The following is a 15,141-nucleotide window of genomic DNA, read 5'->3' as shown; positions in this document are numbered from 1 at the left end:
AATTTATAATAATACAAGTGAATTTATCAACTCATTAGTTCGCTAATTATCTATCTTTTTTTCCTTTTCTTTTCTTCTTTATTTATAGAAAATAAAAGTAAAATTATATAACAACATTTAATTAAATTAATTAAAGAAGTACTAACTTAATTTAATTTAATAAATATATATTAAATTAATTTATACTAAAAGCATATTTTGTATATATGTATGTATATATATAAAATCATGTTTTTGTTATAGATTAATAATGGCATGTAGAATATTTGTAATCGTTTCGAAGCAAAATTTGTTAAAAAATTATAACATTTATTTATCCGGAAAAAATTAATAATAATAATATTAATAAAAATAAATATTATTTAATATAACTAGCATTTGTTTACTTTATTATGAATTATGGGATGCTTTTACGAAACATCCAGTCATGTAAATCGAAATATATCGTGCTTTGGTGTGCGAAAAATATATAAGCTGCGCGATTGATGAAAATATATCTCTACGCGTTATTATTACATACATATACATAAATTTGTAAAAAATGCACGGAAAGATATATTTTCATACGACGTCTCTCTTCTCACTCTATTTCTTATATATATAATTTGTTATGTGATAAATTGCAATCGTAGAAAATTAGTCAGTATTTTAGTCGACTCAAGATAACATCGTCATTTAACAGTACACTTTTCAAGGTGATTTCTTGGCGAACCAGGTAGTTGCGAAAGCGAACACGAACCATCGCAATTTGCAATTGACTATACTTATTATATACAACACCATGTCGCGAATCGATATGAGTTTTGTATGCGCTTATACGAATGATAGTGTTCCACCATGGTGTTCCGTCATGGTCGTCGATAAGTATACGGTTTTCCGTAGGGACCCATTCTTTTGCTCAATTTCTCGATCCTCAGTTCTTGAAAGTAACTGTACACCACGAGCCACATGTACGTGTATACCACTGCAGAAAAATCAAAAGCAATATTATAGAATTTTCTCAATATTTTCCTAGGTTTCTCAAGTAGCGAAGTAGCAAACTGACGTTATTTTGGACGTCAAAATAACGTCAGTTTGCTACTTGGGATAATATTCATTTTTTCACGTTTACATTTTTGTGATAAGAAATCATTGATTTCTTTTATTCGCTTTATAATCTTTTTGTAATTAAAATTATTATCCGCTATTAACGCTCTATTTATTAATTCAGGATAAAATCTTGAAATTATTTAAAACTATACTTGATATGAATATGGTATAGCTGGACTGAATAAATATAAAAATTCGTAAAATTTTGTTCGATCATAATATTTATAAAAAATATGTTGTAAAATAATATATATTTTTCTTTTCCCGATATATTATTGAAATTTTTGCGGTCGCGTTTAAAGTGTGATTGATGTTAAATACTCACCGACAACAAGTAGACCGAAGATAAGCCACAGAACACCGTTCATAACTTCATGGTTTATGAAGAACATGATTGCGGTATAAAGGACGCTCACAAAAAGGCCGACGGCCAACATAATACCTAGGACCACCCATGGTAGCATCATAAATGTATTTTTCTGCAAATTCAAACCGTAATGATGTCGGTGTTATGTTAATCGTTCGATCTGCTGGATTGCATTTCAAAATATACATACTTCATAAAGCATTTCCTTTTACGCAAGAAATTTTAAATTATATTTAGTGACTTCTCATATGTTTTGCGCAGTTTGACATAAGTCTAATTTTTTCGAAAATTTGTAGTTACAATAATATTTTCTCACTCTTATAGTGCCGATTATGAGCAGCGTAGAGATTAGGATAGTCATACAGAGGTTGATCGCGAAGATGATCTTTACGGCCGTTTGGTCCAGGATGTCGATGATTATCGTTTTCCATTCTACGTTCGCCGTAAAGATCAGAATTAGAGAAATCACGGCGAGTACCTGCACAGAAATTTACATAATAAATATATTGGACTATCGCGTAACTTAAAAAACACAGCGATAGTTATACTTACGATTCCGCATACTCCGCTAAAAATTGTTCCCGTTTTCAGGGAACAACACCTGCAACACGTTTTCAACTGCATTCTGAAATGAAGAGAAGAAAAGGATAAAATTATCGTTTCAAAATATAAATAACGAATCAAATATTATTTATTGCTACAAAAGTTGTATATAGAATTGTTTTTTAATAAACTGTACTCTTTTTTAATAGCTAACAGTTGTTTCTGTTTTCAGGGAACAACATCTGTAATACGTTTTCAACTACATTCTGAAATGAAGAGAAGAAAACAATAAAATCATTTTGTCGAAATATAAATAATGAATCAAATATTTATTGTTACAAAAAATTGTATACAGAATTATTTTTGAATATAAATCGTACTCTTTTTTTAATAGACATGTGTTATAAGAAATATCTTAAGAAATTAAAAGCAGTGTCTATTATAAAATTAAGAAGAAGAAAAAACTTAGAATATGACAATATTTTCTCTAATTATTTGTTTTTTTTTAGCATTGAAAAGAAAGAATAAAAAAGCCTCGTTTTGAAAACCCAGCAAAACGTAGCGTTGCGTTATATACTCGTCAAGACTCGATCGAGAAATTGAGATGTCAGTGCGATTCACATAATTCTGTCATAGATCTGCCACACCCGCACCTCACCCACTATTTCGGTGACGCAACGATGAGGAGTACAGAATATTGGGCGATGATGTGACGGGATATCATTTTCCCGCCGTGTCATATCGCGACCTCAAAGCATGCATAGAGTTAATTCACGTCGAAAATATATGTCGGGAAATTTAGGTCATTGGCATATGTCGGCGCGCTCGCGCCTATTTTAGATACTTAAGCGAGAATCGTTCTGGCACTCGCGCGCTGACCTTCCTTCCGGCGTTTATTATTTCTCCAACACCCAGAGAGAACCCCGAGATCCGGCGAGATCGAGGAAAATAGACAGATCCGTGCAAAATAAACGCACGACGTTTATATATATATATATATATATATATATATATATATTATAAACAGAAAATAAAATAATAAAATTTACAGGATATCGCGCGCTGTTTCTTTTTTATTTTTATTTAGACAATTTCCGGAGTCATCGATAAGCTATCGCAAAATCGGCATTTATTTTATACATAACAAACAGCTGCGCACATGCTTCTTCCCAGATAGCACGAAACATTTCTATCAATGTTTTATGAATATTTTTCAAGATTATTTGAAATATTCTATAGGACATTCTTATAGACTTATAGTATGTTTATAACTATTCGAATGGTACTACTTTAAATGTTCTATAAATGCGAATAGAATAATCTATCAAATATTCTATATTATATATATTAGACACGACGGCAAAAAGAATAAAGAATCGTTCATCATTATGAATATATGGCAGCCTTATTGAAGATTTGTTCATGGTGCATATGATCTTAAAATCTGAAGAGTCCTTTTACATATCTAAATCAAATTACTATGCATGTGCATTTTAAATGTGCAATAATAAACTCAACGAATATTCTGAGAATGTTCTTTTCTATAATAAATATGCGATTTCCGATTGTAACATTCTACGTATATTTATATAATATTCTATTTGAATATTCCAAAATTAAGAACATTTGCACTATATTAAAATATTCATAGAACATGGTGTGTCTGGGATGTTTGAAGGCTCCGATTTGAATCTTGTCTCCGGAAATCGGTCAAGATCATCGTGGAACCTGGCAGCTTGAACACACCAAGTTCGTTTCGAGGTCTTCCGAGTCCTCATAAGGAAACGCGTCCTACGTTCTCGCGAACTCTCTCGTTCACCTCGCAAAGAGAGTTTGTACCTACTACGTCACCGTCGCGAATGATGACCGATTCGCGATTAAGATTACCTTGGTAGTTCACGGTGAATTGACGATTGTACTTGACCGATGTTCTTGGTCGAGCGCGTTTAAGAAAGGTTTTTCGATATTAAGCATACTTTGGCCTTTGAATCTCCATACAGACTCCATATATTTTGTACAGAAAAAAGAGAAATATTCATTCCCCGATTTTTGAAAAAAAATCGAAACGATATAAAACAAAATTAAATGTTGGAAAAAGGGTCTCTAAAAAGATTTGAGGCATTAAATGAAATGATCGAATAGTTAATTTAGTAATGAAAATTATTCTGTGTGATATGTCAGACTGGTATAGCGAATATATAGAGAATTTCTGGCATGTTTTACGAGTCTTTTTATAAGTCAAAGTAAACCGGTTTCTTCGACGAAAAATTGTTTTACATGAATTTTACATAAATTTTCTCATTTCTGATGTCATAATTAACTATGACTAACGCAAATAACAACCTCTGACATTTTGTTGTAAAAGATTTGACGTCTCATTTTCTCTTTTTTCAGAAAGTGTTTAAAAAAAATCTTTTGCATATAAAAATTGTTAAAACTACAATTGTACGGTATACATATAATATTTTAAAGTTCGCTATAGTAGAGAATAAACTTGCCGTTGCTCTCTCGCGGAGCAAATGCATCCCGGAAGAGTGCACTGCTGAAAGAGCACGATTCTATCCGGTTCGCGCAAAAAGGGATTGCGTCATTACACAAGAGCTCACTGTGAGCGATTCTTTTCGGTAGCAGAACGAACGTACGTTTTAAATGTTAATATCACGAGCTACTACTTTTATATACCTTCAAAATTTTATACATGTTAATTATCGATAAAAATTATTAAAATAATGAAAAATTATTAAACAAACTATTATATTTTCCATTTTTAAAAAACATATGCGTTCAATTTTGAATTTATTAAATATAAATTTTATTTAAAACAAAAAGGAAAAAGCCACGCATCTAATTAACACCTAACGATGTTAATGGCCTACATTTATATTCTCAAGTGCGACACATAATGATATGCGGCCGCGACGCCAAATGTTTACTATTGCTCAGAATATGTACTTTATGTGTATATTTGTTTTTGAACATTGTGCGAGATAAGAAAGAAATTCTGGCGGAAAACAACACTTGTGAGACCGACGCGAATACGATTGGCGCGTTGCATGCGGAATTGACGTTAAATTTAGGCGGTGAGTAAGCCGCAGGCAAAAAACACCGGTTAAAAATATACAATACCATTCGATAGATCCGTTACAGTCGTTTTTCTTGACCCAGATATATGCGTGATTAATCAAGAGTGGAAGAAAAGGGACGACGTTTCGCGGAGATATTTCGCGTGCGTTTCATTCGATGTTCAATTAATATAAGAAAGGGGTGCGGCAGAAGAGCGAAGATCGATACTGTACGACAAGCAAATTTATTAGGTCATCCTGAGATTTTCTTCCTGTGTCCATCGATCTTTAGAAATTTCTTTTTAGAAAAAAGAAAGCAAGATAAATTAATTAAATTAAATTTTTATATTTTATTAATTAAATAAAAAGAAACAAGATAAATTAAATTTGTTAAATACTATTTTAGTCTTTTAAGAATACACGGTAGTATTTATTCATAAGGAAACTATTATGCAGGAATAAATATTTGTAAGAGACTATATTTGTATGTACATATATTTTCGTTGCATGCAAACAAAAAGGAACAATAAGGAAAATTATTTGACGAGATAATAGATAACTAAAAAAATGATTTTTTTTTAAGACTAAAGCTTTTTGTATCATTATCTTCTTATAATTACGCACAATGAAATATATTTGATATACTGTTTTATATGCTTTTATTTTGTATATTAATTTGTTTATATATTTTAGAATATTTATATCTTTTTTTTTTACGACGTTTTTTACACATGTGATATGAAAAATACTATATGTTGCGTTGTTAAAAAGTCGCATTGAATCGATTTTTATAAACTGTTTGTCGAGTTGTGTGTCGTGACAGTTTCAGATTTCGCGTTAATTGCGTCAATAAGTCATTATGCGATTCCGTAAAAGTCATTTCGCGTCAGTGTTTACGGATGAGAAGAGTGCAAATGTTAACGATTTCCAAGTACAATACATATAAAAACTATGCACACGGATAGTGGAAGTTACGCATATATATATTTATGAGACACGTGCGCGTTTAAAATGCGCGTTTCGCGCTATACGCATCTTATTTTACGCGTATCTTATTTTCATACTTCAGTCACGCACTACGCGACCTTCTTTAGCTTCTCTAAATTCTGAAGTATAGTTTCTTACACTTTGTAATTTTCACGAGTAATTCTTTCGATGTAAAAGGATTTTTACAAAATATCTATGAAAGATGTTTTCTATCTTTTTAGTATATTCAAAGTTGTTTTATTTTAATTAGAATACATTTTTTTAGTCAAAATTGGATGAAGTAAATTGTAATTCTCTAAAAATATAGTGCTATTAAATTAATAATTAAAAAAAATATTTATAAAGATATACGTGTTTAAAATGAAAACAAAATCTCTTTGCAAGCGCGATTGATAAATTACTACAGCGCCGTAAAACACTATATATGAAGTATACTTAATGATCATTACATCACAATATTGAAGCTACCTTATTTACGAGTCACCGTCAGCTATATCTTGCTACTTCGGTCGTGAATAATTTAGCATTCACTTCTGATTGATCCGATCAAATTCCTCAACTCCTATATATCAACGTATCCACCTTTGATCGAATAAAACGATCTATAAACCATCACACAACACACCGATTCGGAGCAAATAAAGGACTATACATGTATATATCGCGAGACTCGCGCGTACTCACATCATCTCGGGATCCGCTTTTCCGCGATCGATCGACCTAGGTGAAACGATCTAAGGAAAAACGGGACGCTGGATGCTGAAGAGACGGGACGAGATGCGAGGTGGAAATCGCGCGCGCGTTCCGCTCGCGATAGGAGATGACCAGAAACTGTGCCAAGAACAGCGCGCGCGGCCGCGCCAAACCGCGATGGTGTACACCTACGAGACAGAGCGTATATACACCTACATCGGTGCCTTGGTGCTAACCGACACACCGCTGTAAATCTGTACATATACACATATGTCTGCGTGTGTGTGTGTGCATGTGCACGTATACGTAGGTAAGTCTCGCGCGTGTCGCTGTACCGCGACTTACGCGAACGAAGAGGAGAACGGGCGCGCGATCGCGCTTTTTATGAATCGTTTGTAAGATATCTCTTACGAGCGCTCTCTTGGCTAGGTCTCTCGTAACAAGCAGAATGTAACCGCCGTTCATCAGCCGGCGTTTGATCTTCCCGTCCGTCACGCGCTCCTCGCGTTCTTCCCGGGAAAGTCATTCGCGCGTTTTGCGTCGCAGACCGCGGACTCTGGATCCGCGAGTTTCCCCGACACGGTCGTTAATTTTGCGATTAACTTAATTCGCGTGGAAACATTCGTGGCTTTTGCTCTGACTTTTAATAGGCATTTTTGGAAATATCGCGAAGAACATTTTTAGTCTTGTGCGGAACAATTTGAACTATTTAAAATATTTGTTTAAACTCATGTGTAAATTATATATAGATATTTTCAAATTTTCTGCAGATATTTTTATATGACATAATTGAATGAAACAGATAATTGTAAAAATTGCTCATTGATGAGGTCAGGAATGAAGTAAAAATGTTTCTACGTTCTTAGAAATATATGACTAAACTCGCGTAGAAACTTAAGCTTTTGCTCCGATTTTTAATAGAAATTTTTTGTAAATATTGCGAAGAACATTTTTTATTTTTGTGCGGAACAATTTTAACTATTTAAAATATTTTTAAAAATTTATGTATAAATATGTATGGATATTTTCAAATTCCAGTGTATATGTATGGATATTTTCAAATTCAGTTAATTTGAAAGTCTTAATTAATTTAGAATTTCAGTTAAATCTCATGTTGAATTGTTTTTGCACATTTGTTCTGTATTTATATTTTTGTCTTTGTATACTAAAGGAAAACTTTCCCATTTACTAAATAAATAAAAAAAATAAAAAATAATTTTAAAACTTGCTCATTGATGAGGATATAAGAATGGAGTAAAAACGTTTCTACGTTCTTAGAAATATATGACTGAATCATTAATGATTGCATCAACGCGAGATGAGTAAGATTATTTAAATATTTAATGAAACGCGTAAATTGACACGTGTAAATTATAATTTACCGAGTGTTGTGCATAATTAATATATTGCTGCTAACGTAATATACATATTTTCGCAATAGAATTCTCGAAAAAAAAGAGTCTGAGAAACTGCGTTCGTGCACGTTCAGTGACCTCGAGATAACATCGTGAACCGACTGACATTGTCGCTATATTTGCGCACATAGGTAAATGAGTGATTTTACACACGATGTTATTTCATATCTCTGTATGTAATAAGAGCGCTCGTTCAAAGTCCGAGAACTCGCAGAAGCGCAAATGCACTTTCCTTGTACATATATACATATAAAAATGTATTTTTATTATAATAAAACATATTATCTGTGCAGGATACATGAACGTGAAACTGCTTCTGTAACAATTATATCGGAATCAAAAATAATAATCTTTTATGTAATTCCGTCATATTTTTCTAAAAAATATTATAAGATAGGTATAAAAATATAATTTAAAAAATAAAAAAGATAATATTTTCAAGCATTTATGTGTGATTAAAACTTGATAAAAATAAAAGATAGAACAATAAAAAATCATAATTTATTAATAGCATTAGAATTAATAGCGAAGGATTATCTCCTCAAAGTTATTTTGATGCAGAAGTGTTAAACCAGTTGCAGTCTTTCAGGCATTGTGACTTTATATCATTACAAATATTGAACAGATATTTCTTTATTTTGTAAATATAATTTCAAAATTTTTCATTTTTTATTTAAAATATTAAAACTCCTCGAGAAACATTTTTAAAATTTTTATTTTAATATTCTTAATGCAATTATATTTAAAAATGAAGAAAACGAAACATCGAGATTTTATGTGTCTATTTCATTGATGACGGATAAATGTGCAGTTGTTCTGTCTGCTTAACCTATCAGGTTAAGTAGATTACTTTTATTACAAAAAGTTTCGTAAATTCAAACAATTCAAAATTAAAAGTATCAAGTCGAGAATGATCGTAAGGACGAAAAATAAGCTTGAGATCGCATTAATTTCGGAGCTTTGGCTACGCAATGTCTGACTTTCCATTTTTAGAATTGCAAATAATATCGGTAAATCTCCTAAGTTTGGTAAGTATCTCAATAATGTATCGCTTGTGACAATATTTCGTACGTAGAATTTAAAAAATGGATATTATTTATAAAAATCTCAACTTTTCATTTTTCATTTATTTAATAAAATTCTGAAAAATTATAGAGTGCGAAAATTTATTTCAACGTGTATTCAAATTATATCATATTTCATAAATTATATATTGTTATTACAATAGCTATAAATATAAAATAATTTCGAACTAGTTCTCACATATTGGATCTTTAACACTCATTTCGTTTATTTAATTTAAATTATATTATTTAATTGCATTATGTTGCATAAGTTTGTCAGTATTTGGAGTTGGTTCAAATCAGCTAAAAAACAACTAGACAAGATCTCGAAGTTCTCAATTTCTGATGAATTAGATTTTAAGGATATCGATTGGCTAAAAAAGGGTTAGTATTTTGCCTTAAACAGGCAAGAAGATATAGATTTTTGCTATTATACTAATATTTTCCAAAAATATTCTTGTGATGTTAAGAGCAGAAATTAAAGATAAAAACTCTTTTCAGTTCTATCGTGGATTGAGGTAATTCGAATTGTCATCAACCTTGTCTTGCCTCTTGCGAACATAGTTAACATCTGCACAATAGCGACACGAAAATGGCAGAACTTGCTCATATTTTGGATGGTGCTCAGTCTTTTCAAGGATATCGTTTTGGAAGTCGTCGTCGTTGTCATTACATTCTTACAATGGCACAAGGGAACCTTTTCGACGAAGCTCTTAATCGAGTTTATAGTAGATAAAATAATGTGGCTCCGTAAGTAACTAAATCGAAGGAAGGAAGGGAACACTTAATTATTTTTATTTATTTTAATTATTTATTTATTTATAAATATATATATATATATATATTTATTATTATTATTATATATTTATTTTATTTTTTTAATTTTTATTGATTTTTTCTTCTGTATAATTACATAATTTTTATATGAGAAAATGCTCTCTTTTCTCATTTAAACTGATAACTTTTGCGTTAATCTTTTCAGCTTTTGTGAGTTACAAATGGTGGATAAGCCTCAAGTGGTACATGCAGCTACGAAGAGAGGCAAAAATTCGTAGATTCGCGAAAATCGCGAATATCATCAATGTTCCCGGAAGAATCGGTCATTCTCTAGACGATGAGTGTCTTGAAATAGCGACAGGTCGACGGGACAAGTACGTGAGTCTACTGAACCTGAACAGAAGACTTACAGAAAGATCGTCTAACAAGATCAATTTTGACTTACGGATTTCCAAGTCGTTGACGACTTTGTTTACCAACGATGACAGTCACAATTCGAACGACGATACAAATAGTTCGAGTACCAACGACTTGAACGTGGCGGAAAAATCAATGAAGATTCTGGGATTAACTGCGGAAGATGTGATGGACGCGTACGCCAGGATACAGGAACGATCCTACTGGAATGAACAGGAAGTAACAGCGGAAACTCCGAGCGGAGCAATGGAGGAAGCAGTGGCTCAATTTTTCTTGGAAAAAGATGGAGAAGAAATAAGTGATCCTTTAAAAATAGATGATCTTCAGAGAGAAAAGAATGGGAAGAAAGATGGGAAAAAAGCTAAAGATGTTTTAAGAAGCAAACAGATAATAGATGTGGAAAAAGATAAAGAAGAAATGCGTAATGCTTTAAAAATAGATGATCTTCAGAGAGAAAAGGACGGGAAGAAAGATGGGGAAAAAGCTAAAGATGTTTTAAGAAGCAAACAGATAATAGATGTGGAAAAAGATGAAGAAGAAATGTTTGATGCTTTAGAAATGGATGATCTTCAGAGAAAAAAGGACGAGAAGAAAGATGGGAAAAAAGCTAAAGATGTTTTAAGAAGCAAACAGATAATAGATGTGGAAAAAGATGAAGAAGGAATGTTTGATGCTTTAAAAATGGATCATTTTCAAAGAGAAAAGGACGGGAAGAAAGATGGGAAAAAAGTTAAAGATGTTTTAAGAAGCAAACAAATAATAGATGTGGAAAAAGATAAAGAAAAAAAGGGTGATGCTTTAGAAATTAATGATCGTCGGAGAGAAAAGGACCGAAAGAAAGATAGGAAAGAAGCTAATGATGTTTCAAGAATCAAACAGAGAATAAACGTGGAGAAAGCTGTGGATTGCAATTTGACAAATAAAATCGTTATGCGAAATTCTCAGATAGAGACGGAAAAAGAAGTTTATAATGTCAAAATTGTTTCCATTGATAGGAAAGAACAAATTGACAAAAAACAAGAAGGTGTTTCATCGACAAAAAGCCAAGACTTTACATCCAAAATAATAAATAATCGCGCGAAATCAATCGAGTCTCCTAAGTTTCGAGAAGACTTATTTTTAAAAAAGAAAAAGAGAGACGAAGCGGAAAAACTGGCACGAATTGAGCGGTGTCCCATGTCTTCTGCCGAGTGTAAAAATGCGAGAAACATGAAAGTCAAACCATGCGCTTCTCTCGTAAGGAAACTGGAGGAAGCGAAACTTCGCCCTACAAATCAAAAGGAAGAATGGCTCGACCAAGTCAATCAAAGAAAACATTCTTATCAGGTCAAGTTAACGTCAACCGGTTCGGACGCAAGTAAAAAAGAATGCTCTGAGAACTCGGGAACGTCATCGTGCGCGTGCCATCGTACCTTGAAGAAAAATACCGATAGTTCAAGGAACCGGAAATACTCGCGATCAACCGATACCGATGATAAAAATGTTAAACGCGATCTCGAACACAGGAAAGAATTTAAGCTTCAGAATTTTGTGTCTGTCAAGAAAGATAATACGAACGGATGCGATTCGGAGGCGTATCGTTTAAAAAAACAGATCCAAAAGTTTCAAGGATCTTCCACGAAGCAGACGATTACCTGGGGAAGTATGTCCTTGGCCCAAACTGCACAACCCTCGGGATACACAAAGGATGTCGCAACTAAAAAATCATCCGAGATTTATCGGAGGATCATTCAGATCGAATCTTATGACGAATCGAGCGAGTCTTTGAATGCGCAATATAAATCGGTACGAAGTGGACGATCGATCGATCCACGTTCCATTTATAACGTGTCATTTAAGGAGAGAAATTATGTGAGATCGGAGAAACCCGAGACAAATACTTCAGAAGCTCGTACTGATCTTACGTTTTCAAATAAGAAAGCGAGAAGAAAGCACGATTTGTCGCCGAATCGCAAACTGTCAAACGAAGAACGCGAGGCTGTAGAGCTGAGAGCTTTAAGAGCTTTTAACGAACTCACTCTGTTGGAGGATAAGAAAAAATTGGAAGCAAAAAAGAATCGCGATTCATCGCTAAATGAACAGTTAGTGATGGAACCTGAAGTGCCAGATATGAAAGTTTTCTCGTCTCACAACGATCTTAGTTTGCTGGAAGAGCAAAGGAAAATGGGACATAATTTGTCGTTCAGTGTCAAAAAATCAAGCGTTTTAAAAATTTCTAACAACACATCGGAAAATACCAAAGTTGAGTAAGTTAATGATTTTTTAAAACTAAGTTAAGTTAAAGTTAGTTGCTTATAAAATTAATTTAGTTAAGTCCAAAGTTGTATGAACAAAAAATTAATTTATTCAAATTAGTTCTAGTTAAGTTAAGATTAAATTAACTGAAGTTAAATCAAAAGTTAATTTTTAAAAACATTTATATTAAATTAGAATTTTGTTTGTTAATTCTTTTAAAATTTATAATAACAAATAAAGAAATTTTGATTTTTATATAGAAATATATTTTTTTGTAATTACAATTTATGATAAATAGACATAAAAATTAATAATACTTTCATTTAAAAATAATACGTTTATAACTTGTAAAAAACTAATAATGGTATTCGCAGATAAAAAAGTTTAACTTAGGAAAAAAGTTAATAAGTTTAAAGTAAAAAATAAAACTAATTAAAGTAAAAATTAATACATTTTAAATTAACTAAGCTAAGTTAAAAGTTATTAACTTTTTAACTATTTTTTTCACTAATTACCCAGTTATTACTCAACCCTGGAAAATACGACGGAGCTGAGAGTCGAGAAAAAACACGAGAATTCATCGAGACATGAAGTGCCAGAAAAATACGAGGAACACGTTGAAACTTTGACGAGCTCTTCTCATCATCTCTCGGAAGTTGATCGCGAGGAAACTGGGATCCTTTCCGAGCTAAATTACTCGAGACAGGCGCACAGGTCGCTGAATCTCCGAGAGATCACGAGAAACATCGAGTGGACGGTTCACCCTCGGGGAATCATACTAACCAACAAGAATCTGCACCGTCAGTTCTCGGAGGACGAAGGATCCCGCGGGAGCCGGCAGCGCGATATCGTCGACAACAACATCGCCAGCACGTTGCACAGCGCTTTCTTCTTCAAGCCCGAGCTCGTAACGAGGGTCTTTCGGCGTGCTCAGACGAGGCTCGGCGAGTCTCTCCCGAATTTCCCGAATTTCCCAACATTCCGGCGCGAGAATTTTAACACGGAATTCGTTTGCCAGATGAACAACGAAACGGTCGTGCAATGGGATTCGTCGTCGTTTAACCTCGACTTTGAACGGATACCAGTTCGGAGCAATCTTGTAAGCTCATCGTTTCCCAGAGATAATCGCGTTGAGAACAATCGCGAGTTGTGCATAATATTTATCGATCATGAGCGAGTCTCCAACGAATCGGAGACAACGATTATAGAGGATTCCACGGCTGGCGAGTCCCAGGAGGATGGGCTGTCAAGTATAGAAACTGCTGATACGTCGAATATCTTTTTGATGTGCATATTAAGAGATTTTGGGGTCGAAGTGTCGGAGGAAAGTGACATCATGTCGTCGGTTGAGCGGATCGAAGAATACGAAGACATAAGTAACGTGGCTGTGAATAATGTCGATTTTGCATCTTCGCATTCTAATACAAACCCTGAGGAAGAAGATGATGACAAGCGCGATACAATTTCGTTATGTCAACAGATTTCGAATTTAAATGACAGTTGCTCGAATGACGTCATGTCATCTGTCAACTTGCCGGAACATGATAATCCTCCCAATTTGCCGGATAAAAAATATTTAGACGCAATCAATATTTCTTCTGAAAAAAGAGTATATGAGAATAATTTGTCTCTTAAAAGAGTTGATAGTGATACGATGTCGCAATTATCTGATAATAATAATAATAATTTATTTGTTAATAAAAGCGAGAAGAATATATTTAATCGCATTCCCGAGAATGTTTCGCAATTGTCTTTTTCTGATTTGCCATCATTAATTAAAGAGGATCAATTTAATCAATCAATTGAATTAAAATCAAATAACAAAGAATTACAAAAATTGACACAATTTTCGGAGAGCGAAGCTATGTTAGAAAATCAGAGAAAAGAGTCAGTGATTAATTCGGTAATTACAAATTACGATACAATATCGCAATCTGAGAATGTCACAATCCTAAATTTATTAGAAACGATAGCACTGAACGACGCAAAAAACGATGATAGAGATATTTATGAAAAAGCAAATTTATCTTCGACTCATCGAATTCCCAAGATGAATCAAGATGAGTGGCTAAGGCACGACGATAGCTTTTATTCTATGGACGAGAGAGACAATGACAGTATGAAAACAGTGGTCTCAATGGGAAATGGCAGTTTGATGGAAGAGTTTTCAAACAGTACTATACCTCTGGGAATGTCTTCAAACACTTCTATTAGAAGTTCTGCACATTCTTAATAACGGAAACTGTGTAATTTATCTGTTTGATATAACTAAAAATTAATTATATAATGTAAAGAAGAAAGACATTGTGAAATTATTAAGATAAATTGTAGTTTTTGCCATTAAAAATATAAATTTTTATCATTTGTCAATCACAAAAGAAAATTATGAATAATAATATCTGAAAAAATTGACAAACTTGATTATACACATATAATACTTTTATAATTATAATATTATAAATAATTAGCATAACAATTATTTATAATATTGT

At 32.9% G+C, this 15,141-nt stretch overlaps 2 protein-coding genes across 6 annotated transcripts; one reads left to right on the top strand and one right to left on the bottom strand.

Moving 5' to 3' along the window:
* Positions 1 to 194: 194 nt before the first annotated feature.
* Positions 195 to 7,133, bottom strand: LOC114935264 (uncharacterized). 5 transcript variants are annotated; one of them, XM_029308032.2, is made up of 6 exons: positions 6,733 to 7,133; positions 6,517 to 6,650; positions 2,009 to 2,081; positions 1,773 to 1,934; positions 1,415 to 1,568; positions 196 to 964 (listed from the first exon to the last, which is right to left on the bottom strand). In XM_029308032.2, the coding sequence occupies exons 3-6, from the start codon at positions 2,078 to 2,080 to the stop codon at positions 849 to 851; spliced, it is 504 nt and encodes a 167-aa protein (XP_029163865.1). In that variant the 5' UTR covers position 2,081; positions 6,517 to 6,650; positions 6,733 to 7,133; the 3' UTR covers positions 196 to 848. The 5 variants fall into 5 exon arrangements, with proteins under 5 accessions (XP_029163867.1, XP_029163865.1, XP_029163866.1 ...); XM_029308033.2 differs by having other exon boundaries at positions 6,517 to 6,630; XM_029308034.2 differs by lacking the exons at positions 6,517 to 6,650; positions 6,733 to 7,133 and adding an exon at positions 2,879 to 2,933 and having other exon boundaries at positions 195 to 964.
* Positions 7,134 to 7,788: 655 nt separating this feature from the next.
* On the top strand, positions 7,789 to 15,070 carry LOC114935263 (uncharacterized). The gene is made up of 5 exons (XM_029308029.2): positions 7,789 to 9,184; positions 9,493 to 9,604; positions 9,722 to 9,970; positions 10,203 to 12,660; positions 13,169 to 15,070. Exons 1-5 carry the CDS (start codon positions 9,128 to 9,130, stop codon positions 14,880 to 14,882), a joined length of 4,590 nt encoding a protein of 1,529 aa, XP_029163862.2. The 5' UTR covers positions 7,789 to 9,127; the 3' UTR covers positions 14,883 to 15,070.
* Positions 15,071 to 15,141: the final 71 nt, after the last annotated feature.

This window comes from Nylanderia fulva, unplaced genomic scaffold (assembly GCF_048542155.1).
Source record: "Nylanderia fulva isolate GAGA-0341 unplaced genomic scaffold, ASM4854215v1 Scaffold12, whole genome shotgun sequence".
NCBI classification, from domain to species: Eukaryota; Metazoa; Arthropoda; class Insecta; order Hymenoptera; family Formicidae; genus Nylanderia; species Nylanderia fulva.
This window is presented reverse-complemented; position numbering and strand designations above follow the sequence as displayed.

Excerpts from the sequence above, each read along its gene's own strand:
- LOC114935264 (XM_029308030.2), bottom strand. Across the intron at positions 1,935-2,008 it reads TTAGCGGAGTATGCGGAATC|GTACTCGCCGTGATTTCTCT; the intron begins GTAAGTATAACT and ends ATTTCTGTGCAG. Across the intron at positions 965-1,414 it reads CTTCGGTCTACTTGTTGTCG|TGGTATACACGTACATGTGG; the intron begins GTGAGTATTTAA and ends ATTTTTCTGCAG.
- LOC114935263 (XM_029308029.2), top strand. The coding sequence starts at position 9,128 with ATGTCTGACTTTCCATTTTTAGAATTGCAAATAATATCGGTAAATCTC. Across the intron at positions 9,605-9,721 it reads TATCGATTGGCTAAAAAAGG|TTCTATCGTGGATTGAGGTA; the intron begins GTTAGTATTTTG and ends AACTCTTTTCAG. Across the intron at positions 12,661-13,168 it reads TCGGAAAATACCAAAGTTGA|TTATTACTCAACCCTGGAAA; the intron begins GTAAGTTAATGA and ends CTAATTACCCAG.